We start from the raw sequence: 25,819 nt of genomic DNA on the forward strand, positions 1-25,819 counted from the left end.
TCTTTGAAAACTTTCATATCGGACACTTTGGACACAACTATTAACATGCATTAGCTATTGTTATAGATATTATAATATGAACATATTTTTACCATATTTACATATTTTTACCAACATATTTAAACCATCTAAAGAACCATGTTTAAAAGTTTTAAAAAATCGTTGGACAATGCCGTATTAGGGTTTGTGAAAAGCAAACATTTCATAATTGTTTTATGAAAGTTTTATGAAAACAATTATGAAATGTTTGCTTTTTACAAACCCTAATAAGGCAGCGGTAGCTCAGTGGTTTAGGGTACTGGGTTGGTAATCAGAAGGTTGCCAGTTCAAGCCCCTTCACTGCCAAGTTACCACTGTTGGACTCCTGAGCAAGGCCCTTACCCCTCAATTGCTTTGGAAAAAATCGTGATAATAGTATAATAATGCTTTACGACGACACAAAAAGCAACAGAAATGGAAAGGGGGTTAGGAAAGTAGAAAGCAAGAAGAACTCATGAATGTTTAGCATAATAATAAAAAAAAAACATTTGTTAATAACCACAACTGCCCTTAGACTTTTTATTTTGTACAGAAGTTTTAAATAAATTTTACAGAAACAGGAAACATGTCAAAATTAAACATGTTTAATTGTTGTAGTCTGACAGATATGGTTGTAATTTTTTAGAAATATATTTAATAGTAATTCAGTATTCTTCTATAGTATGGCCTATTGCACCTATAATCTATTAACACAATATAAAATTTTAAATTAGATGAACATGGCAACTTGTAACATGGCAACCACATACTACTATACTAAAGTGTATGTTAAAATATTTCATCAATGACTACTGTATATTACCCAATGCTTGTGAACTGTTTTAACATTTACTATGGTAGTATGTGGTTTTAAGCCCATTTGGTGTCTCCCCCAAGGTGTAAACCTGTCATAATTTCCCTGAGCTGTATGCCATCGTTAGTAGACCTGCTGTGTCTTCATTCTGTCCTCCTAGGCTGTTTGCCACTTGGAAGGGTCCCAGGCCAGGAACCAGCCTGTGAATGTAGGGGGCTCATGGCCTTGTTTCACAATCACCACAGGTGTTCCCTTATCACGTCCTGATGGGTCTGTGTCAATATACGCCTTAGCTGTAGAGATATAGTACATCAACACTTAGTAACAGATTATACACATTCTCACCTTTGGAGGTCTTGGGCTTTCTTGTGTGTGTTTGACCCTGTTTGCACATTCCTCAATGACAAATACTGTTTTGCATTGTTGCTGGAATGTGTATTGAGCTGTTTTCAGGTCTGCAAATATCTTATATTCTATTAAATACTCATAGCATTACCAAAAATGGTAAATAAATTTCCAAAATTACACCCAATTATTTAAAAAAAAGGACACTTCCACTGCACTTCATATTTTACTGTTTACTTCACAGGACTAATCAGGCACACAAGTCGCAGCACAACATTGAAACTTTACTACAAAAATGTTCTGTGATTTAGGGCAGGGTTTTTCAAACTTCTTTCAAGTGCCCACTTTTTGTCCATGATTTACGTGACCCAGGCAACAGAAGCATTGCATCTTACTCCCTCTGTCGTTTGAAGACGTAAGCCTCCACAAGGGCTTACATTATTAATATTCCATTTTTTTTCGGCCTTAGGTTCGACCAGCATTTAAAAAAACCTTGATTTAGGGCATTTACCCGCTATTCTGCCAATTATGCTACATATTTACATTTACTGGCCCAGCAACATCTACCTGTAAAGCATTTATACTGTATATTATGTTTATATTTTTGTAGGAATGCCAGCCAATTAACTGTTGTGGAGACTGTTTTCCTGTCCTGATGTGTCAGTATATCACTTGGCTATAGAGAAAAGGTAAACCAGCACTTAGTGAGATATTATATACATTCTCACCTTTAGATGTCTGAGCTTTCTTGTGTGTATGAGCCTGTTTTCACATACTACAGTGACAGACACTGGCATTGTTGCTGAAATGTGTATTGAACTTAGTTCAGCAAAGCTCTTACTCTCTTATATTACTAAAGTATTCCAAGTATTCCTGGTTTTATGTAGCTCACATGGAAAACCATACAGCAGTTGATCCTAAATGGTCCCTCTTACGAAAATGTTGGCCAAGCGCTTTTTTCAATAGTGTAAAAAAAAGTAAAACATTTACTTAACAGCATGATGCCTAAGATAGTAAGTATAATGTAAATTAATGATAGTAAGTATAATGTAAATTAATAATGACTGTTGCCACACTTCATATGTTACTGTTGAAAATTGCATTGAAACTAAATAATGTTAACGAATGTTAATATTTGGTTTTACATAAATACACTCATAAAAGCATCTATCTATCTGGCTGTCTGCATGTTTGCCTGTATATCTATCTATCTATGTCTGTCTAGGGCAGTGATAGCTCAGTGGTTAAGGTACTGGACGAGTAATCAGAAGGTTGCCGGTTCAAGCCCCACCACTGCCAAGTTGCCACTGTTGGGCCCCTGAGCAAGGCCCTTAACCCTCAACTGCTCAAAACTGTGTTCAGTCATAATTGTAAGTCGCTTTGGATAAAAGCGTCTGCTAAATGCCAAAAATGTAAATGTAAGTCTGTCTGTCTGTCTGTCTGTCTGTCTGTCTGTCTGTCTGTCTGTCTATCTATCTATCTATCTATCTTTATGTCTGTCTGTCTGCCTGTTTGCCTGTATATCTATCTATGTATGTCTGTCTGCCTGTCTGTATGTCTGCCTGACTACCTATCTATCTGTCTGTATGTATGTCTTCCTGACTATCTGTCTGTCTGTCTGTCTGTCCGTCCGTCCGTCCGTCCGTCTGTCTATCTGATATTAACGTGTTACAGCAGTATGAAAGAAAGGTGGTAAAAAACAGAAAAGACAACTAAGTGAAAAACCTTGAAAAAAGAAGCTGCTAGAAGCAGAAAAAATAAGCTGCTTGCTGCTATCTGTCTGTCTGTCTGTCTACCTACCTACCTACCTACCTACCTACCTACCTACCTACCTACCTACCTATCTATCTATCTATCTATCTATCTATCTATCTATCTATCTATCTATCTATCTATCTATCTATCTATCTATCTATCTATCTATCTATCTATCTATCTAATGAAATTTTGTGTCTAAGTGTTTTTGGCATGGATGGATGTTCTACTCACCAGATTTTACAGACTCTGTTTTTTCAATTTCATTGGCATCTTTTCCAATCCAGATAAACACCTAGAAGTTTGAACAACATGTTTTCATAAATTGATCATTCAGAGCATACTTTGATGAAATCAAATAATGGCTTGTTTCTTTCTGGGTATTAAAACTAATATCATTAAACATATTTATATGACCAGAATGTCATGCTTATGAAAAAGTTAATCTGATCTACCTGGTCCAAGACATCCAGTAGCATGACATCATCCTCTGCCAGGTCATCCTGGTTGAACTCACCAGGCACTTCTTCAATCTGTGGAGAAATTTACGGCATTTAGCAAACACCTTTTTATCCAAAGTGACTTACAATTCTTACTAATACAACGATATGCTGTTGAGAATAAGGAGCCTTAATGGGCCCATTAGAGACAATTTGGCGGTTGTGTGGCTTGAACCATAAACCTTTCAATCAATATCTCAGTACCTTAACCACTAAGCTTCCACTGTCTGTATACATTGATCATTTATATCCAGTCAATAGCTATTATGATGCAGTTTATATACTGTAGATTTTTAGTGCTATTCCAGAGTTGTGAGATTAAAGTATTAAAGTGGAAGGATGAACATATGTATGTAAAAAGAACCAGATGTGCCTAAAATAATGCAAATAAAATATCCATCAGTTTGAGTAATGCTCTTCATTTGATACTACATTTAGCAGTTCACGGCTGTCAAGCTAAGAGTAAAAAGGATAGAATACTTACAACAAATCGTCCTGTTTTGTTGGAGCAGGCAAAGAGGCGAGGTGACTGTGTAGAACTTTTGCTCTCCAGCCTCTGTGATGTCTGGTACTCTGTCTTTCCTCCAAGAGTGTCCCAGAAATCCGCTTTAAACAATAGTTAGTAAAAGTTAGTAAAAATGTATGACATTTGACAGTGGGAAATTCACTACCGACTAATATGGAAAAATCAACACAGTTTTATCTTTACCACTGGTAGTGTATATGTTATGACTATACAATGCAAACTCAATTGATTCAAAACACACCTATAAGCCCAAGGGTTTGGACGGTAGAGCCATGTCCCTGTAAATGGTAAAGACCTAAATTCTTTGCAATCTTGCACTAAGAAACACTGTCTTTGAACTGACTGACAATTCTGAACCAAGACCCATCCTTGCTTGCAGAGACTAAGGCTTTGGTGGATGGTCCCTTTATACTCAATCTTGATGACCTCACCACTTAAACTGCTAAATGTGGAACCTTCCGGAACAGTGTATAACCCTAAGCTTATATTGTCTCTGTCTTATCTTTTTGATTGTGTTATAGACATCACTTTCTATTGTTTTTTTTTATATTTAGTAAATACAATTAGGTTTAAGCTAAATATAATTAGGTCAGTTAAAACACTGAAAATGTTTTAATTGTACTTTTGTCAGTTAAATAAAAGTTCAAGCAATTCAACAAAATAAAGTTATGAGTTTTTATACCCAGAAAGTTTTAAAGGTTTTTTTGTATTTGGTTTATGCATTTTCTCCCGACTTTTAGGGTGTCCAATTGCCCGATTGCATCATGCTTCCTCTCCACTAATGCTGATCCCCGCTCTGATTGAGGAGAACGAAGCTAACCCACGCCCCCTCCGAAACGTGTGCAGCAGCCGTATGCATTTTTTCACCTGCACTAGGCGAGTGCTAATGTGGATTAGCCCTGTGTACGGAGACACCTGCCCTGATCAACGCACTTCTTCCCCGCCCCTGTGCAGGCGCCATCAATCAACCAGCAGAGGTCATAGTTGCATCAGTTACGAGGAGACCCTATCCGGCCCCTATATGAACAACAGGCCAATTGTTGTCCATGTGGCTGCTGGACATGGACAGCCGGATGGCAGAGCTGAGATTCGATACGATTTGAGCGGCCTTTTTTTATTGCATTTTTAACAGTCCAGATTTTTTTTTGGAAATTGTGTTTGTATTTATAAATATAAATATCATTTAAACACAGCCTTTATGTAATATTAAGACATACTTTTACATTTTTTTACATTTACATAACATATTTTTTTATTTTTTAGCAGACGCCTTTATCCAAAGCGACTTACAGTACAGTTACAGTATACAGTCTGAGCAATTGAGGGTTAAGGGCCTTGCTCAAGGACCCAACAGCAGCAACCTGACAGTGGTGAGGCTTGAACCAGCAACCTTTTGATTACTAGTCTAGTACCCTAACCACTAGGCTACAGCTTATATGTAGTCACTCGATCTTGATAATTGTTAATTATTCTAAGCACTAAAAGAATATTGAGAGTTATGGACTACCAAGTTGAATGAAAAACAAAATTCTACAGGATTTATCTGCTCTCGTGCTACATGAACTTGAGCATTACAGATGTAAAATTCATGCACAAAGATTTAAAAACTTAATGTCGAGTTTAATTTACTAAGTTCTTTAATTCATGTCTTATTCTTATTTTTTTTTCTTATTTATTGGAATTTTAACATAATGTTTTACTCACTTTGGTACCATTCATGACAGAAAAGGTAGTTAATCGTTACACAAGATTCATTAGTTCAAGTTACCTAAAAGCACATCTTTGGACTTTGGGAGGAAACCGGAGCTCCCGGAAGAAACCCACACAGACACGGGGAGAACATGCAAAATCCACACAGAAAGGACCCGGACCGCCCCACCTGGGAATAGAACCCAGGACCTTCTGGCTATGAGGCCACAGTGCTACCCAACAAGCCACCGTGCCACCCTACTTTATGTCAAACAGGACTGTGGTTACAAATTAAATAAATACTATGGATACTAGAGAGGTCCTTTTACCTGGCTCTTGTCCCTCAGTAATGTGCTGGATCTTACACGGCAGTAGCTCACTCATATATTCTGCTCCACGTTCCTCTTCCTTACTTGCCCCTTTTCCTACCCACATATATGCATTTCCTTTAGGCATTTTCAGTAGGTAGGCATCATTCGAATTCAAACTGGATGCTGCAGCATCAACCTGTTAGAAAATACGCATGAAAATGCAGGCCCAGCAGATAAATGAACTGATAAGGTGGAAACATGTTTACCACACTTTCTCTAAACATTTAAGAAAGAGCTAACCTCAGCGATTCGAGTGATGCTACCCAGGTTTCTGCGCACTTGAAAGAGGCGAGTTGATGGTGGAGGCTCCTGCGACCCCTTCCTAGATGTCCCATTCTTGTAAACAACCAGAGGCTTGGTCTTGAACAGACTTAGCAAATGTGCTGGCTCCTTCCCCTGGGTCACTCTCACCTAAATGTGAATGATAATAAGCATTGTCAGTACAGGCGAGCTTGATTATATTTATACAGATTTAAGTTTGACCAGAAGATTGCATTAATAGCTTATTACTGTGTGAGAAATATACGTCTTTGAAATCTGGGAGGGGTGGTAGTGAAATGTGAGTGCTGGCAACAGTAGTATCATGAAATGAAATTCCAAATTCATATTCCAAAGATGGAAAATCAGCCAAAACAAATATTTGATGTTTGCTTTTCTAAATTGGTACTGGAGCGAATAAAGCGAGTGCAAACTACAAGCAATTGATGTCTGTGTGACCTAAAATCCTGTAGCTTTAGTGCAAAAAAATAATGATGAACAGCAAACACTGCTTGACTAAATGATCGGTGGGATAAAAGTATCTAGTGTTTATGGCAAACTAACTATTTAATATTGCTAGTTTTAGACTAGGGCCAACAAGCTTTTTAGACCTCAGCTTGGGTAAATATGTACAGTATGTACACTAATGAGCCAAAACATGAGGACCACTCCCAAAAATGTGCCTATTATGTGCCTATTTTGTAATAACTGTGCAAGTTACAGTCAGAGATATATTTAATGTTGGGCTGTTACTCTTAGAACACATGTTGAATGCAGCAGATATGATCAGGCAGAAAGCCCTGAGTTACTTCGATCCCACTGTTATGGTCAGACAAGCTGTTTTGGAAACAGCTAGCACTGCTCACAGGCAGTCATGGTGAGTAACCACAGACACTGGTACGAGGAAGGACAAGCCACAAACCACTGACAGGTTGTTGGGCTGCCAAGACTCATTGATGCCAGAAGACATAACGGCTATGGTGTCTTGTATGGACCATCAGAAGGGTAACTGTACCTCAAATTGTACATGACTGTAATACTGGTATGAGGTCATTGTGTGACGACACACATGACATCAAACCTGTCTGTGTATGAGACTGCATAGCCACAAGCCAACTCCTGTCCACTATTGAAAGCACATGCAATGGGCACACAGGCATCTGAAATGGACATCAACACAATGAAAGAAGGTCAACTGGTCCAACAAATCATATTTTTTCAACACCATGTGGACGTGTGCACCTCACAGCTTACAAAAGCTGAAGGACCTGGTACAATAATGTTTTGGCTTTTCTGTGTATTAGCTACTTGATCATTACAATACAGTAGTAAATGAAAGTTATTTTCAGTCACCTGAACAGCATTTCCACCCAGCGACTTGTCCAGTTCCACAGTGAGGAAGGCTGATGCTGTCAGCTCATCAACTGTGCTGCTAGATCCCTGCCTAAAGAAAGAGTAAATCTATTTATGATTACTTCAAAAAACTACAGCTCCAACATACAGCCAAGTATGTGGACACCCTACCTAGTTATTAAGTTCAGGTGTTTCAGCTATACCCATTGTTAACAGGCTGTAAAATCTATTATGTTAAGTAAATAATATGCTTCCAATTTGGCAACAGTTTGGGAAAGGCTCTTTCCTGTTTTCATTGCAAAAACAGGGCTTAAAAAGAAATAGTCTGACGAGTTTGGTGTCAAACCATCCAGTGGCCTGCAGAGGGCCCTACATTCACAAGGCTAAATTCCCTGTTTGGTGTCAAAATGTTAAATTTATACTGAATATTTATAATACCGTTTTTTCTTCTTGAAGCACAAACTTGTATTCACTTTCCCATCTTTCATTACCTTCCTTCTGCTTTAATTTTCTCTTCTTGTACAATATTTCTCAAAACCGCCTCAGTTAAACCTTGAGGTGGAAACACTGTCATCTAGTGGCAGGATGCGGTCACTTTGGGGATCACAAAATCGGCATGCATTGTGGGAGATGCAGTTTATGTACGATTTTACAGTGTATTTTAAGACAATCATACGTCTTTTAAGCTCTCGCGGGCCACACAAAATGACGTGGCGGGCCGGATTTGGCCTGCGGGCCTTGAGTTTGACACATGCTCTAAAATCTTGTTGAAATTCTTCCCAAAACAGTTGGGAAAAAAAAAGGGGGGGGGGGGGGGGGGTAGTTTTGAAATAGGATGTCCAACAGGCTCATGGTCATGTAGCCACAATTATTGACACCTCTGATAAAAAAAAAATTTAAAAATCACCTTTTGGAGAATTAGCTTAACCCCACAATCTAAAAAAAAATAAAATAAAATTCAAACCTAAATCTCAGCAGTGGTGGGCTAATGTAATAGACCACTGAACAACATTTTTGTCTCTCTGAATAAATTTACCTCAGTTAAAGGTTGGATTTTTCTATTTTTTCTGAAAGTAAGCTAAAAGGTAAACTTTTTACAATCCTTTTTACTAATCTTTATCTGATGTGACAATAATCATAAAGGGAATTAATGATCTGTGTCATACAGTACACTATTATGTGATGTACAAATGTAAAAAACATACCAGGTGTAGATGATTTGGCCTCTTTTATATGTGTATAAAATTATATAGCAATCCCCTCCATAGAACTGTCCGTATGTCTCTGGGTCTATGGGGACTTTGTTCCCTTCTTTATTTCCAGTTTCTACTCTCCAAATCTGAAAAGCAAAACAACACAAAAAATACAATAAAATAAAAATAGGGAAAAATAAAGCATCACATCTACAATTATTTATTTGACATAAGTGATAAAAACCCAAATATGGAGGGTCTTTTATCAGTGGTTAACAAGTACTGTGTCAGTCTGAAAATAAACCTGCCCGATCATAAGTTGTCCCTTTTTTTTTTTTTGGAGACAAAGCTTGTTATCAAACAAACATCATATTGCCAAAAGCAACTGTGCAAAGAGAAGGGGGCAGGCAGGATGCAGCTGCCACATAGGGCCACCCTAAATGCAAAAACCTCTTTAAAAAAAAGCTGTCTGTTACATGTTGCTTGTAGCAGACTAGCCCATGATAATGTAGTCCAGGAAAAAGCATCACTTCAGCAAAAACAGGTTAAACAGTGGTCTAAACATGGTTATAATACGGTGTTGATTTTTCTGTATTTACCATGAGACAGTAGACATGCCAATAAAGAAAGCTTGCACTAGCGTTCCCAAAAGGTTGCCGAATTTCTGTCAGCTTTGTATTTGAAACCCAGGGGGATTGTTTAAAAAGGTTGAGACATTTGTTGTTGTCTCCCTTGTCCAAAACCTAGATAACTTAAAACGTATCTGTGTAGCATCTTTAGCCAGACAAGTTTGAGATATTAAGCTGTCTCACAAATTTTTTATTTGTTATTTGCAAATGCAAAATCTCGATTATTGTTTGAATTAGCTAGAAGGAATGTTTAGATACTAATAGATACTAATAGTACTTGTATTTACTTGCATGTATTTATCTGAAGTGTTATATGAAACCGTCACAGGAAAACTTATATTCTGTTGTAAATCAAACATCTGACCACATTTACTCAAACTGCTCAGAGTGCTCATGTGGCTTTTCACATGTGCATGCAGTATTCTGCTGTTATTGCAGTTAACTGTAACACATAAGAGTTGCTGAATTGAAGTGTCAGTTAAAGTTTTTGCCTTCCTCTTACTATACAAACGCAAGACCCATTTACATGGGGGCATGTATAGCATTTAACAGACGTTGTTTTATCCAGGGGAACTTACAACTGTGACTGTATACAATGCAAGCAAATGAGGGGTGAAAGGTCTTGCTCAGGCCTAAGTGAGGCACAACAGAGTGTGCAGACTACCTTACCTGCTGAGCTACCACTGCCCACATTTATGTGGGATTTTATTCATTTACCTGGATGGGTTTAAGTGTAAATGCACTTTTTGAGAAATGACTGGGGTGGCTTGGACACACTGACCCATTCGTGGTTGATTAAAACATTAGAACAGTGAAGTGACAACGAAAGGAAGTAAAAGGATGAACAGGAAAACTGTCAGCAATTTGGTCTGATTTAAAAAAATGATAAGGTTTCACACATTCATGCTAAAGACAGTGTCGGCTCCTGCCAAATCTCTCAGGGGGGGCAATTGTTGCGATGATGGCCAAGGTGACCCGTTCACTGGGTAAATTAAAGCTTAAATAATTAACATCTATCTATCTATCTATCTATCTATCTATCTATCTATCTATCTATCTATCTATCTATCTATCTATCTATCTATCTATCTATCTATCTATCTATCTATCTATAATTCAGTCTTCATCAGATAGCATTTTATTTTAGGTGCAGCAAATCCTGAGGTAATAGTAGCCATGTTGACGATATCGCTAGCTGCTCCAATTATCGCTACACCAGGTTACGTGTGACGCAAGCACGTAAGTGCAAGCCCTCCCGGAACCCATACAGATTGTATTGTAGTGCCTACAGTTAAAAAAAAAAAAAGTGCCTTAATATGTGAGTCTATCAGAGCAATCCCAGGCGATTTTCAATCAGACTGAAATCGCCCAAAAGGGGCGGTACTGTACAGAACACAACTCAACGCTGATTGGACTACAATATTCAGAGGCAAGACAGACTGTCCAGAACAGTCACAGCTAGTTTAACACTGGTTGAATGTGATAGAAAAATTTCTTCCCCTTCGCCCTTTGGTGGTGCGTCGCCCGATCGCCCTAAGGAGCGAGCCGCCCATGGCTAAAAATAAACGTGATCAGATGAGACACTGGCCACTTGCACATCATTTGCATCTTTATTGCACCTGCCCTGAACATTCACTATCTAAACATTTTAAGTCAATAACGAGGTATTTTGTTTGTATCCTGTAGGGAGTAACAGTGGTTGAGGAGAATTCAAAAACTTACTGGGGCAGAGAGGTCTGTAAACTAATCTGTCATGAGAGCCAAAATTATCATTGTTCATTTTGTAAGCAATACCTATGCTACTTGGGAGTATACAGAAAATGAATGTGGCAAATACCACAATATTTGTCACCCCCTTTACAAAATCCATCGAATAAAAGGAACTCTAATAGGACCCCCACTTACCAAATGTTAGTCGATGTTAGACCATTTACAGCATGGCAATGACATTAACATGGTAATGACATGATATGCCTACTGTACTGGTATGAGTGTATCAGGTGCAGCAGTTTAATGCTGGGAGAAATATTATTTCAATAGCACCTTGTGATTAGAATCTGCCCACTAATAAAGGGTTAGAGGAGTATTAACACAAACTGCACATAGACAATAGTATATAATAGCAGTGTCCAACTGCACAGCTACAGATGTGCTAACAGGGCACGTGTGCCTAATATATGTTGTTGCACCTGTTGCACTTATATCAGTACAACAATGGGTGTCCTACAGTTCCTTACTATTAGGCCTGTATGTGAGAACATTTTTATTTTAGGTATGTAATAGGTGAAATTTTAGGTGAAAAGAGGTTACAGTCACACATTTACACAAATCAGATCCTCCATGACTAATGGTGGTCATGTGGCTCACCTGTGTTTCTCCAGAGCCATCATCCACCATGTTGTACTGTGCTGCCATTTGGCGAGACTCGTGCAGCTTGGAAGCATCAAACTCCACCTGCTGGATTCTAGCAATTTGCTCGGTGACGAAGACCCTGCCCAACCCTTCACTCTGGTCCTTGTCCTTCCAGTTCATAAAGAACTGCTTAAAGATGGCTGTCTCGCCTCCCTCTGGAAGAACCTGAATCTGTGAAATTGGACAAATATGTTTAGGTTGAATCTATGATCCTTTTTTTTTTTGGAGGTTGTACAATACATACACTATATGGTTACATGGATTATAATCATAGAGTTTAGATATTTCAGCCACACCAGTTACTAACAGGTAGCAAAAAGTCCATTAAGATATGGTTGCAAAGAGCCCTGAGCTTATCTCTGGACGAACTGGTAAGCGAATTGCAAACAAGGTCTTTTCAAGTGTTTTATAGCTGGAGGGCCCATTTTTTTTCTTGAATGTGCACAAATTCTCAGTGGCACACTCCAAAATCTAATGTCCAACTAGCTTATTGTCAGGGGTCCACATACTTTGGGCCATGTAGTGTACATATTTAATATGAGTCGATTTCTTTGAGGCTGGTTTACTATTTTATATGGTTGTAATAGTAATTGTAGAAATATATATATTAATTAATAAATTTAAATAAAACTGCAAACCTGTGTATTTGCAGGATATCCCATCTGTTGGATGAAACCCTCAGCTGTCTTCATGGCTGCTTTTCTTTCACTGGGGTTTGCATTGCGGCCTGGTTCAGGCGAGAAGTGATTTATGTAATGCATTAAAAAAACAAGGCAAAGAGCAAAAGTTGAAAACACTGAAGACTTTACAGTGGTATTAAGAAACTGAGAAAAAAATCACTGCTTACATGGTATTTAGATAGGAGTTTCATTTTTATCCAGTGTAAATATATGGTTAACCACAAGTATGCAATTTATTTTGGTACAATGGAGTTTACACCAGTGTCAAAAGAACACTCCAGGGTTATTTAATATAGTCTATTGTGTTGGTTAAATTTAGAATAAGTAATTACTACATGAGAATGACCAAAATTTCCTTGTGCTGATAGAAAAACAGGAACTGGAACATGGAACATGTGCTGTGGTCAGATGAGTCCATGTTTCAGCTTGTTTTGGGGAAAAAACATGATTGGTTTCTCCATGTCAAAGACAGAAAGGACAATCCACACTGCTATCAGCAAATTTTTCGAAACTCAACATCTGTCATAGTATGAGGGTGAAACCCAGCAAGTTCAGCAAGACCATGCCACGCACAACAACAGTGTGGCTTCTAAGACAAAGAGTGCATGTGCTCGCCCATCCTATTTGCAGTTTAGATCTGTCATCTTTTAAAAAAGTCATCACAAAGAAAAGAACCAGACAACAGCGACCACGCACTATTGAGCAGCTGAGGTTTTGTATCAAGCAAGAATGGGCAAATATTTCACTTGCAAAACTGAAACAATTTGTGTTCTCAGTTTCTTACATTGGACAGAGTAGATAATAGGAAGCAGTTGTAAAAATGTGTCTATCCTAACTTTTTTTGGAGTGTGTTACAAGCATCAAACTCTAATTGTTCATATTTACAAACTACAGTTAAGCTGGTCATTGAAGACAATGAAAATCTACTTCTTCTTTCTACTTTTGTCAGTTAAATAAAGATTCGAGGATATTACCAAACCACAGATTCCTGTTTTAATTGCATTTCACAAAATGTCCAGACTTTTAGCCCTTAATTAACCCTTAATTACCAACTGCCCACCAACTACATATTTGGTGGACAGAGATAGAGTTAAACCGAGAATTCTATAAAACTGAGTACCTTTCCACACAAAGATCATCTTGCTTTTGCCATGATCCAGGATAAAGCACTCATCAGACAACAGGTGAGTTTGAGAGAACGGATTCTCCTCAGATATGAGGGACACTTGCATTTTTCCAGTAGCATCAGATACCTAATAAACAATAGCATTTAGGGTCTGGTTAATGTACTAGTTGCATCTGTGCATGTGCAGTGTTTATGTAATTTACTGTGTTGTGGTGGGTGTGATGCAGTGCAGCTTATAATTCTCACCATGTAAAGTTTAGCAATTTTCCTGTTTGATATATCAGCTGCTATGTCATCATTATCATCACCAGCTGCTAGATCTGGTTTAGCACCTAGCACCTGCAACATGCAACCGTTAAAAATTAATAACTTCTATACACATATACAGTTCAAAATTCATCACTTATCTTTATTTATTTATTTGGAATTTAACATCTTGTTTTACATACTTTGGTTACATTTATGACAGAAACAGTAGTTACTCATTACACAAGATTCATCAGTTTACAAGTTTAATGTCAAACACAGTCATGGGCAAGTTTGTATCTCCAATTCACCTCACTTGCATGTCTTTGGACTGTGGGAGGAAACCGAAGCTCCCAGAGGAAACCCATGCAGACACGGGGAGGACATGCAAACACCACACAGAAAGGACCGTACCACCCCACCTGGAGATCGAACCCAGGACCTTCTTGCTGTGAGGCGACAGTGCTACCCACTGAGCCACTGTGCCACCCATAACATATCCATAGACATATACAGTTGCATGAACAAAATGTGAACATTTTGGAATTACCTGGATTTCTACATAAATAATACTTTTTACCCTATTATTCCTAAACTAATAACACAAACAATTAAACCACTGGGTCACTGACATCTCCAAAACTTACTTGTTACAAATAATAAGAATATATTGGAGATGTGGGAGCCATGTTCTGTCATACGGCACAAAAAGACTGAGTGTAAAGTAACTGGATGGTAGAATGGTAGTCAGTTACCCAAAACAAGTATACAACATAAGGGTTGAAAAGAAGCAAATGTGTTGGAATGTTTTGGAACGATGGGTTTAGACCCTAACTCAAATAAGATGTGGCATCAAATGAAAGGGCTGTTCAAGCAAGAAATCTCAGAATAATCTCAAATTTCTCCATGTCACTGAATAAGTCAGAAACATCATCACTGCAAAATAAGCTGTAGCATTTTTTTAATGCAGACTGTACTTTAAACGAACTATCAATGTATTCAAAATATTAATAAATATACAATAGGTTCATAAAGTATTAAATCTGAGTACTTATGTAAATGAGAGCTTTTTTACTTTTAAATAATTTTCAAAAAACTACAAAACACATTTTTACTTCATCATTATGGGTGATTAAGTTTAGATTGAAGTGTCTGAAGAACGACTGTGTAATATACAGGTAAGTGTAGGTAGAACAAGTTTGTCCTTCATTCTGAGCACATTGTATAAGTAATAAATGCAGAAGTCCCTGTAACTAAAGTTTTTTTTGGATGTTGTATTACTTTAAAGCATATTCTTATAAGTTAATGTAGCAAGATGTGTTCTAGTGTGTCACCACTTAGTTCCAAAAATAAGCAAACAACTCATGCATAGACCACAGAATGCAGGTTTCCTGTTTGTATTAAAAACACAAACACATTTCCTGTTCATAAAACATTGTCAGCTGGACAAATGTAATTTAGTTAACCTTTATTAAACACAAAAAACATCTGATGTGGGATGTAAAATGAACATTGCTAAATATTTTAAAGGTTTTCTGATTGAAACGCACAGTTTTTTCAGAGACCTGTGCGTAAAGCTGCATGTTTTATTTATTGATTTATTGATCTTATCCAATCAATTAAATATTACATTGATACTAAATTTGTATGTTATTTATGTATTAAATATTAAAAAATCTGTATTCATTTAAGCAGTTCTTATGAGTTTCATTTAGCTCCAGAATTATTGACATACAGAAGGAGGACAGGAGGTGGGAATTTGCCTAAATGAATCACATTTGGAGATTTGCAGAAAATGGTTAGTAGCATTTTAGGTTTATCAACACTTAAAATGTTTGTACAAAAATGTACCTTCCTTATCACTGTTAGGTTACCCTCAAGGGACATTCAGGGACTTACTTTACATGTGTAAAGTATACAAATTTAAGATGCAAAATGTGACCCCTTAAGGGTAACATACCAGTGAAAAGATGGATATCAAGTATTTTCATTTTCATTAGATGCCTTCCTCTGGATGCCAAATAAAAGCCTTTTATTTCACTCACTCAGTCACTTTCTTAACTGCTTATCCAGTTAGGGTCGCGGGGTAGGGGGGTTCTGAAGCGTATACCAGCTAGGCACACAGTAACACCCTGGATGGGGTGCCAGTCCATCGCAGGGAACACACACATACACACACCCATTCACCTACGGGGCAATACAGTGTCTCCAATTAACCTGACTGTGGGAGGAAACCGGAGCTCCCGGAGGAAACCTCCGGACATGCAAACTCTGTACCGAAAGGACCAGGACCACCCCGCCTGGGGATCTAACCCAGAACCTTCTTGCTGTGAGGCGACAGTGTTACCCACTGAGCCACCGTGCCACTCCTTTTAGTTTATTTATTAACAAATGTAAGTACCTTGAGCTGTCATGAATGACAAACCATTGCAAATATAAACTGTAAAATGTATTTATTACTACATTTTGTTATCAGTGCATTTTGTAAAAAGCTATATATATTTGCGTCTTTAATGTATTTGTGTTTATTTTAACAAAAAAAAATCTAAATTAAATGATGATTTTCGTTTCATAGCTATGGCTATGAAAAAATTCATATACAGTGTATCACAAAAGTGAGTACACCCCTCACATTTCTGCAAATATTTCATTATATCTTTTCATGGGACAACACTATAGACATGAAACTTGGATATAACTTAGAGTAGTCAGTGTACAACTTGTATAGCAGTGTAGATTTACTGTCTTCTGAAAATAACTTAACACACAGCCATTAATGTCTAAATGGCTGGCAACATAAGTGAGTACACCCCACAGTGAACATGTCCAAATTGTGCCCAAAGTGTCAATATTTTGTGTGACCACCATTATTATCCAGCACTGCCTTAACCCTCCTGGGCATGGAATTCACCAGAGCTGCACAGGTTGCTACTGGAATCCTCTTCCACTCCTCCATGATGACATCACGGAGCTGGTGGATGTTAGACACCTTGAACTCCTCCACCTTCCATTTGAGGATGCGCCACAGGTGCTCAATTGGGTTTAGTCCATCACCTTTACCTTCAGCTTCCTCAGCAAGGCAGTTGTCATCTTGGAGGTTGTGTTTGGGGTCGTTATCCTGTTGGAAAACTGCCATGAGGCCCAGTTTTCGAATGGAGGGGATCATGCTCTGTTTCAGAATGTCACAGTACATGTTGGAATTCATGTTTCCCTCAATGAACCGCAGCTCCCCAGTGCCAGCAACACTCATGCAGCCCAAGACCATGATGCTACCACCACCATGCTTGACTGTAGGCAAGATACAGTTGTCTTGGTACTTCTCACCAGGGCGCCGCCACACATGCTGGACACCATCTGAGCCAAACAAGATTATCTTGGTCTCGTCAGACCACAGGGCATTCCAGTAATCCATGTTCTTGGACTGCTTGTCTTCAGCAAACTGTTTGCGGGCTTTCTTGTGCGTCACCTTCCTTCTGGGATGACGACCATGCAGACCGAGTTGATGCAGTGTGCGGCGTATGGTCTGAGCACTGACAGGCTGACCTCCCACGTCTTCAACCTCTGCAGCAATGCTGGCAGCACTCATGTGTCTATTTTTTAAAGCCAACCTCTGGATATGACGCCGAACACGTGGACTCAACTTCTTTGGTCGACCCTGGCGAAGCCTGTTCCGAGTGGAACCTGTCCTGGAAAACCGCTGTATGACCTTGGCCACCATGCTGTAGCTCAGTTTCAGGGTGTTAGCAATCTTCTTATAGCCCAGGCCATCTTTGTGGAGAGCAACAATTCTATTTCTCACATCCTCAGAGAGTTCTTTGCCATGAGGTGCCATGTTGAATATCCAGTGGCCAGTATGAGAGAATTGTACCCAAAACACCAAATTTAACAGCCCTGCTCCCCATTTACACCTGGGACCTTGACACATGACACCAGGGAGGGACAACGACACATTTGGGCACAATTTGGACATGTTCACTGTGGGGTGTACTCACTTATGTTGCCAGCTATTTAGACATTAATGGCTGTGTGTTGAGTTATTTTCAGAAGACAGTAAATCTACACTGCTATACAAGCTGTACACTGACTACTCTAAGTTATATCCAAGTTTCATGTCTATAGTGTTGTCCCATGAAAAGATATAATGAAATATTTGCAGAAATGTGAGGGGTGTACTCACTTTTGTGATACACTGTACACAACAGATTATTGCTCAGCAATCTGTATCATTTGGTCAACACAGGTCAACACTTCTTTATTATTGTGTCTTGTGTAATTTATTTGGCCTATTGTGTTATTTATATATTATATTTTATCTTATTATTTTAAACTTTCTTTGTCAATTACGTACACATTCTGTGAAGTAATTCAGATAAACAGACCTGGGATACATCCTTTACATTCAGTTTCAAGGTTTTGAATGTTACCTCAGTCAGCTGATGGGGTTCACTTCCCTCTTCTATAACCACCACCTGAGCTCTGCCATTACGTTCATTATCACGAATGCCTCTGGCCACCTGCGCTGCTTTCAGCCGTTCAAATTTGTTGCACATGGACCCACACCATTGGTAAATGACCTTGAAATAGGGTAAGCATGACAGACAAAAAGATAAAAAACAAACTTTTAGAGGCACAGCTATGACACCACAATCTTTCACCACCACTGCAATCAACATGTTTACTCTGTACATGGTGCTGGCGTAGTGCTATTGTCCTGTTTCATTTACCTGCCAGTGACCTTAATTACTTCTGCAAATACAGTGTATTGTTTTTGGTTATATATCTTTTGTACCTCACAATATGCATGAACCAGCACTAAATACAATAGCTGCGCTCTAACCCCAGCCTCCAGACAAGCCGGGATATTAGAAAAAATAATTTCATTGTACTGTACAACATCTGTATATGTATATATGACAAATAAAGGCATTCTATTCTGTTCTATTCTTCTATTTTTTTGGAAGGTAGGAACACACAAGCACAAGACAAACTGAACATTTAGAATGCAGATAGCAAAGATCTTGCACATGTGACAAAGCTGGTTGTGAAAACCCGTTAATATCTGGTTTAAAGAAGTATTTGGTGGCTTCACACTTGTAGTGAAGCATGTGTGCTGGTCTGTGGGTCATGAAAACAGTAGCGGTAATGAGTGCAAGGAGACTGCACGTGTGGCAGAATTTTTAGAGACATTATAATAACTAACAGCAGGTTATTTCTGTCACAATTATTTGTCCTAAATAAGATATCATAACTATAAATGACATCATTCTATCTGGAGAGAGATAAATTATACACTAGAGTTAATTATGTACTAGACAGATGCATATAATAAAATAGAAACTTTGTGTACTCTACCGTGCAACCTTTTACCCAGAAGAAAGTTTATTGAGACTGTTAAAGTAAACTTGAACAGCCATCTTTAGTCAAAGCAACTTAAAACTCAAAACCGCAACTGTGGTTTAAGGGCCTTGCTTAGGGACCCAACAGCGAGAACCTGGTGTTGAGGCTTAAAACAGCAAATTTCCGGTAAATTGTCCAGTTCTTTAACCTCTGAGCTACCGCTGCTATTTCTCTATAGATTCACTAGCACCTGCTGTATACACCAAGTAAATAAGCTTTGTGTGGCCTTGCTAATCATATCCTGCCGTCAGCTGACTCTACCTGTTATTTAATCATGTTGACAGTGTCTGTAGTTTAATACTAATCCAAATACTGCTCCTGCCCACTTCACACACATTAGAGAGTATGCGGTGTGTATATTCTGCACAGAAAACACTGTAAGATAGCCCTCAAAGTTTTGTTTTCATTAGTGTTTCCTAGAACTGATTAATGGGGTTAGTATATTATGTGACTTAATTTGGGTTAAGGAAATTCTATATGCTTCTATATGGTAAGTGGAGCTGATAAAATGGACAGTGAGTGTAGAAATAAGGAGGTGGTTTTAATGTTATGGCTGATCAGTGTATTTTATATATGTACACCTGTACCTGGAAGGGTAGCATTTTTTTGTATTTGTATTAGTTCTTGTTCATTGTTTACCTTTTTGTTAAACTACTGGAGGCCAAAAATTGTCCATTAATCCGTCCATCCATCCATCTATCTATCTATCTATTAAATATCAGTGGTAAGAACTCAAAATGTCTATACACCAACACTCCTTAGCTAACTTAAAAAAGACCAGAATTGCTCAATTAGAAAGCTCAACCAAATATTAAACTAGTGATATTAAAACACATCAATTGTTCAAATTTTAGTTGTTTTTATTAACTACAATTCTCTTTCTTTTTTGGTCTTAGTTAGGGGCATGAGTATTTGATTTCAAATGTATGTAAAAAAAAAAAAAATACTGGGGGACAAATACTTTTCACTTGACATTATCTTTGACTTTCAGGCTTTTCAGATCTTATCATTTTTACAATCTCCTAATGATAAAAAACAACAAAAAAAGAGCATATTTATGGAGCCTTACCGCACCCAGGTCCACTATAAAGCAGTCACCCTTGTTGAAGCTGGACCAGTTCAAAGTCACTTCTGTGGCCCTGACCACACGACGGCCCTTGATATGGAAGAGCCTCTTGGCGCTGAGGTCATTGGTGACCACGTGCTGGAACCCTGACACCACACCACCTGCCTGGAGAACAATCATATAATAGTTTAATAACTTTTCATTTAAATGTAGATTATGTTGCTTACACAGCTTTTAATTTTCACATTTCTTTTTTCATTATTTGATTTTGTTTAGTAAGAATTGTTTCGTTAATTATAAAACGTCTGGCATGTGTACTTTCAGGTAGTGTGTTCTTCCTCTGGCAGTAAATCATATTTAAATATGCACTTGTATGACAAACAAGGTCACATTTTACACTCCTGTTTGCTTTCTTAATGTTAGTTATATATATACAGTGGGTGCACTATTTAACCTATTCTGTTTATGTTTTGTAGTACACACTGATGAGCCAAAACATTAGGACCACCCACCTAATACGCTCCCAAAACATTACTAATCTGCTAAGATATAGAAAAGCAATTTGTGATCCTGTGGTATCTTGTATCAGGACATTACCACCAGGTACTTCAACTTATGTCCATTGCTAAGTGGTGTACTGTGCCATCACTTCCACAGGAAAACAATGCACATGATCCTCATGATCTTAGAGAAAACAGGGTTTATGAGACCAGTAGATTTTCTTCCACTTGCACTGATTTTCAGTTTCTATGCCATATGTATGAAACTGTGTTTTCACAACTGGGACTTCCAGGCCCTTGTGGTTATTGGTGTAGGAAAGAGGAAATTTGTAATGTGGCCATTACTGTAATAGAGCACTGTTGCTCTCTATATGAAGTCTCCACTGGTAAAAATAGACACCTTCCTGGCAGTGTAAAATCTAAAGCAGTTGAACTCACTAAAAAATGGTAGTGTCAGAGGCAATGTTACATGTCTGTGTAATGTTTTGGGGTATTAGTGTAATAATGGATAGTATCTGATTAGAATTATAATTTACCTTACACAGATGTTATGATACCCTTACTGAACCTTGGTAAATCTACTGGTGACATAACAAAGCCCCCTTTTACCTTTAACTCTGCCCACAAAGCACAAACCTTTATAAATGGCATTTCTTTCAATCCACATTTTGACTTGTGTTGTGTATATGGAACATTTTGTGAAGGAAGGAGCCTTTTTTGCTATTCTTGGACAAGCATGCTTAATTCATCCCTAAACACACAGGCGACTGTTACAAGCCGAAGCTCAGCATGGAGCAAAAAGTGCTTCATGGCAAATGTGATACTTTTAACACTCAATTCAAGGCCTAAAATGTAAGAAACTTGTATTGTGTAAGAACTCATACTTTGTATGTGATCCCTCCTTTGAAGTAACTGGTGAAAGCAGTGGATTCACAACCCTGGAGTTCACGGTACTGAACTGGTTTACCTCCCAGATAATCATCCATCTGCACTGTGAAGATAGCTGCAGCAGTGCTCTCATCCTGACTGCACTCCTTACCTACAATAACATACAGCAAGACACATCCACACAGAGACATTATCAAATAATAACATTCACTGTTCAGTAAATGCATTTTAAAACTTCAGAAAAAAGATGCAGATCCCATTAAAGGCTGCCGCAGAGGATCGTTTGTCTCCATCTTGCCCTGTCCGGAACATCTTCCAACAACCACCAACATATCCTCCCTCACCACATCCAGAAACCTCCTGTTTGTCTTTCTTCTCTGTTTCTTTGCGGCTTCATCCTCAGCTCCCTTTTCCCGATAGAACTCTCATCTTCCTAAGCATGTGCCCAATCTGTTTAAACACTTGGGTGGTGCCCTCAAAGGTACATTGCCACCTTACCTTTTTGTATTTGTACTGTTTATTTAACACACATTTGCCTAGTTAAACAAATATGGTGTACATTTAAATGACAATTATGGTCATTTACTTGCATTTGTGCTAAATGCTTTTAGATCAGTGAAGAATAAAGGGTAGCATGAAGACACAGCTGTGTGTGTACTAAGCATATGGGTTCAATCCTCACTTACTTGGTTACTTTTTGTGGGAAATGTTGCATGTACTTTTGGGTGTTTTGGTCTTCCAAATAAGTTGCAGTGCCCTGGACTGTCAAGGACTCTCAAGTATGTATTCTTTCCTTGTGCCCAGTGTTTCAAAGTGACGATGGATCAACCTTGACCCTGACTAGGATAAAGTGCTGCTTAGTAAGATAAATAAATAAAGGAGTAGCTAAGAGGGTAGATACATAGTAATTGAACAACAAAGTTTCTTTGATAAATAACATTATTAATAAATTTGTTATACTAAATGTGTTATGGCATGTTTTAAAACCAAACTTTTGCAAACATTAGCATCCACTGTGTTAATTCACACATTCTACACTTTGCAAACGTGTTTGATTCTAAGCTAGTCGATGCACAAAAGCACTTAGATACAGTTGTTGTCATGTTTCTCTATAAAAGGCCTTCAATGTGTTTCTTGCCATTATATGGCTGACTGCATCAGTGTAAATACTTTCCTTGGAAGAGGATATGATGGACAGCAAACCCATTAGAGGTCCATTTACATCCTCAGTGGTCAATGATCCTTAATGGATGTGGTATCGAGGAAGACAGAGTAAACCACACAAGAAAGAAAATGTCACTAAAATCGATCCACTTCTTTATGTGGTGAAGAGAAAAAAACTAAGTTAATGTAAAACTGTATTAAAAATGGTTTTAATGTTAGTTTGTCTTTAGTAAGTGCATGCAGTATATTAATGGAGGGGATATCCTGCAAAGATCATACTTAAAGCATTATGCATGCTGCACACACACACACAAAACAGTAGAAATGTCAAATTGCTTTATTTCTATGACCTAAGACCTGATCACCAATTTAAGCACAGGCATGGGAATATTAAATTTCTAAGCCATATTTTGTAATTCTACATTTATTCTGTTCTGTTTAATGTTGGCATTTATTGATGTTAGATTACACTTTTGTAAATCCAAAACGAGCTTCCCTAACCCTTTCCCCCCCAACATGTAGCTTCCTGCTTTTTTATAGATTTATAACACGTCTTTGTTTAACAAATCATGTGCTTCAGTAATTCTGATAGTAATGCTCAGTGCACTGGCCAACCAGGTTCAATTCCGCATTACTTATCTCTGCTTTATGTGTAATTATTAATGAGCAGAACACTTTCTATTGACATTCAAATGTGAGATTTTGATCTGGAGGAGTAACAGAATTGGCATAGACTAAATGGCATGTTATAAAATCCTTACAACATTTACATTTACTGGATGCTTGTATCCAAAGCAACTTACAGTTGTGACAGTATACAATCTAAGCAATTGAGGGTTAAGGGTCTTGCTTAAGGGCCCAACAGTGGCAACCTGGTGGGGCTTGAACTGGCAATCTTATGATTACTAGTCCACTTCCTTAACCACTAAGGTACAACTGCCCAACATGAAAACATGAAGAAATTATTCAGTCATTCTTTTATTTACTGTGTTTTACCAATGCTTTATCCTGGTCAGGGTCGTGGTGGGTCTGATTAATCGAGTGAAAGACAGGAAACACCGCAATCAGGTTGCCAGTCCATCACAAGGTAGACACACATACATTAATACAAACACTCACACTTATGGCAATTATTAGTAGCTCCAGTTGAGCTGATTGCATGTCTTTGGATTTGTGGGAGAAAACCAGAGCTCCCAGGGAAAACCCACACTATCACAGGGAGAACATGCAAACATTTACTTTGACATTGACTTACAGTACTGTGACAGTATACAGTATACTGTCTAAGCAATTAAAGGTTAAGGGCCTTGCTCAAGGGCCCAACAGTGGCAATCTGGCAGTGGTGGGGCTTGAACCAGCAACCTTTCAATTACTAGTCCAGTACCTTAACCGCTAGGCTAAACTCCACCATGAAAGGACCATTGTCAACCAGCCGGGGAATCAAACACAGTTTCTTCTGGCTGTAAGGCAGAAGTGCTACCCACTGCCTCACTGTGCTGCCCACCTTGCATTGATCTACTCATATTTTAATGTAGAAAACTAGTAGAAAAATTCATTCTGTATATTCAAACACGAAAATTGGAATTAATCCCAAACAGGGTTGTAGCGGGTCAGGAAACTCCTGGATACACTGGGCATATGGCAGGAATACACAAAGAATATGGCACCAGTCTGTCACAGGGCACTGACATACACATAGGGCACCTTAGTGTGTTTTAATGGGCAGGGGATGAGAGGAATATGCCAGGTCTTTGCTACCCTACAGTAAACCCAAGACATTGTGTCACATGCTGTACTTCACTTACTCTACCAGCAAGCCAATTATGACTGTTATAGACTGCTGAACCAAGCAAGCACCTTTAACTTAACTGCATTGTAACAAATTTAAAATGTGTTGCCTGGGTTTTTTTTGCTATTTTTACTACACTTGGGGGGTCATCAATATAAAAATCTTTAGATAAATATAAGGAATCAACAGTTAAATATGCAGACCTGTGATAAAAAAAATAATCACTGGTATCTTACTAATGTAATGGTAACAGTTAACATGCATTCACCAACTTATACAAAACTGTCATTTTGTAATAAATAATTTCTATTTTTTTAAAAAGATTTTTTAAATAAATTTAATACTTTTTAAATACTTTTTTATAAAAACATATTTTTCTATTTTGATACATAATATTTTAAAAATTTGTATCCCATCACTTCTAAATTCTGAATGTTTTTAAGCTTACCCAGCCAGTAGTGCAAATCAAAGAAGCAACTGTTCTTCTGTTTGACAGTATGGAGGACTAGGTAGGCATCACCGACATAGAAACTCCCATGCAGGCCGTCTGGCACTGGAGCCAGCTCCATCTTCTCAATCCTCCAGATCTGAAGGCCAGTGGTTTTACCTGCCTTCTCAAACTCCTTGTGGTAGAGAGACATGGCTGAGTGGAGTGTAAAGTCCAGGTGTGAGGAGTAAAGAGTGGTTTGAGACACAGCTGTTTTGCCTGACAGGACTGAATGAAAAGTAGCAGTGTGTGAAACACTTTTACTGAGAGCTCAGAGTGCAAGTGGGTGTGTTCAGTCAAGTAAACCAGACAGTGGTTAGAGAACGTCAGAGAGGGAGTGAGAGAGAGAGAGAGAGAGAGAGAGAGAGAGAGAGAGAGAGAGAGAGAGAGAGAGAGAGAGAGAGAGAGAGAGAGAACATTTAGCTTATGCTTTATGACATAAAATTATGCCAGATCCCTTTACTTTTTGCACACTTTATATATGTTGTTACTTCATTTGGAATCAATATATAAATTCAATAACCCATAAATCTACATGTAATCAATCATAAAGACAGAGGGAAAATGCTTTGCATGTATTAGAGAGAAAAACTAATCTCTTATTCACTAAAGT

General features: G+C 38.2%; 1 protein-coding gene across 1 annotated transcript; it reads right to left on the reverse strand.

Moving 5' to 3' along the window:
- Positions 1 to 554: 554 nt before the first annotated feature.
- On the reverse strand, positions 555 to 25,505 carry scin (scinderin). The gene is made up of 16 exons (XM_063014453.1): positions 25,168 to 25,505; positions 21,763 to 21,917; positions 20,382 to 20,543; positions 18,340 to 18,489; positions 13,916 to 14,008; positions 13,664 to 13,796; positions 12,502 to 12,590; positions 11,819 to 12,034; positions 8,835 to 8,968; positions 7,630 to 7,720; positions 6,259 to 6,429; positions 5,977 to 6,154; positions 3,917 to 4,038; positions 3,388 to 3,465; positions 3,167 to 3,227; positions 555 to 1,125 (listed from the first exon to the last, which is right to left on the reverse strand). The coding sequence occupies exons 1-16, from the start codon at positions 25,358 to 25,360 to the stop codon at positions 989 to 991; spliced, it is 2,163 nt and encodes a 720-aa protein (XP_062870523.1). The 5' UTR covers positions 25,361 to 25,505; the 3' UTR covers positions 555 to 988.
- Between the last annotated feature and the right edge of the window lie 314 nt (positions 25,506 to 25,819).

This window comes from Trichomycterus rosablanca, chromosome 2, assembly GCF_030014385.1.
Source record: "Trichomycterus rosablanca isolate fTriRos1 chromosome 2, fTriRos1.hap1, whole genome shotgun sequence".
Classification (NCBI taxonomy): domain Eukaryota; kingdom Metazoa; phylum Chordata; class Actinopteri; order Siluriformes; family Trichomycteridae; genus Trichomycterus; species Trichomycterus rosablanca.

Coding starts and splice junctions, on each gene's coding strand:
- scin (XM_063014453.1), bottom strand. CDS start 25,360: ATGTCTCTCTACCACAAGGAGTTTGAGAAGGCAGGTAAAACCACTGGC. Junction 4,039..5,976: donor TACTGAGGGACAAGAGCCAG/GTAAAAGGACCT, acceptor TATTGTTTAAAG/CGGATTTCTGGGACACTCTT. Junction 3,466..3,916: donor ACAAAACAGGACGATTTGTT/GTAAGTATTCTA, acceptor ATTTCTCCACAG/ATTGAAGAAGTGCCTGGTGA.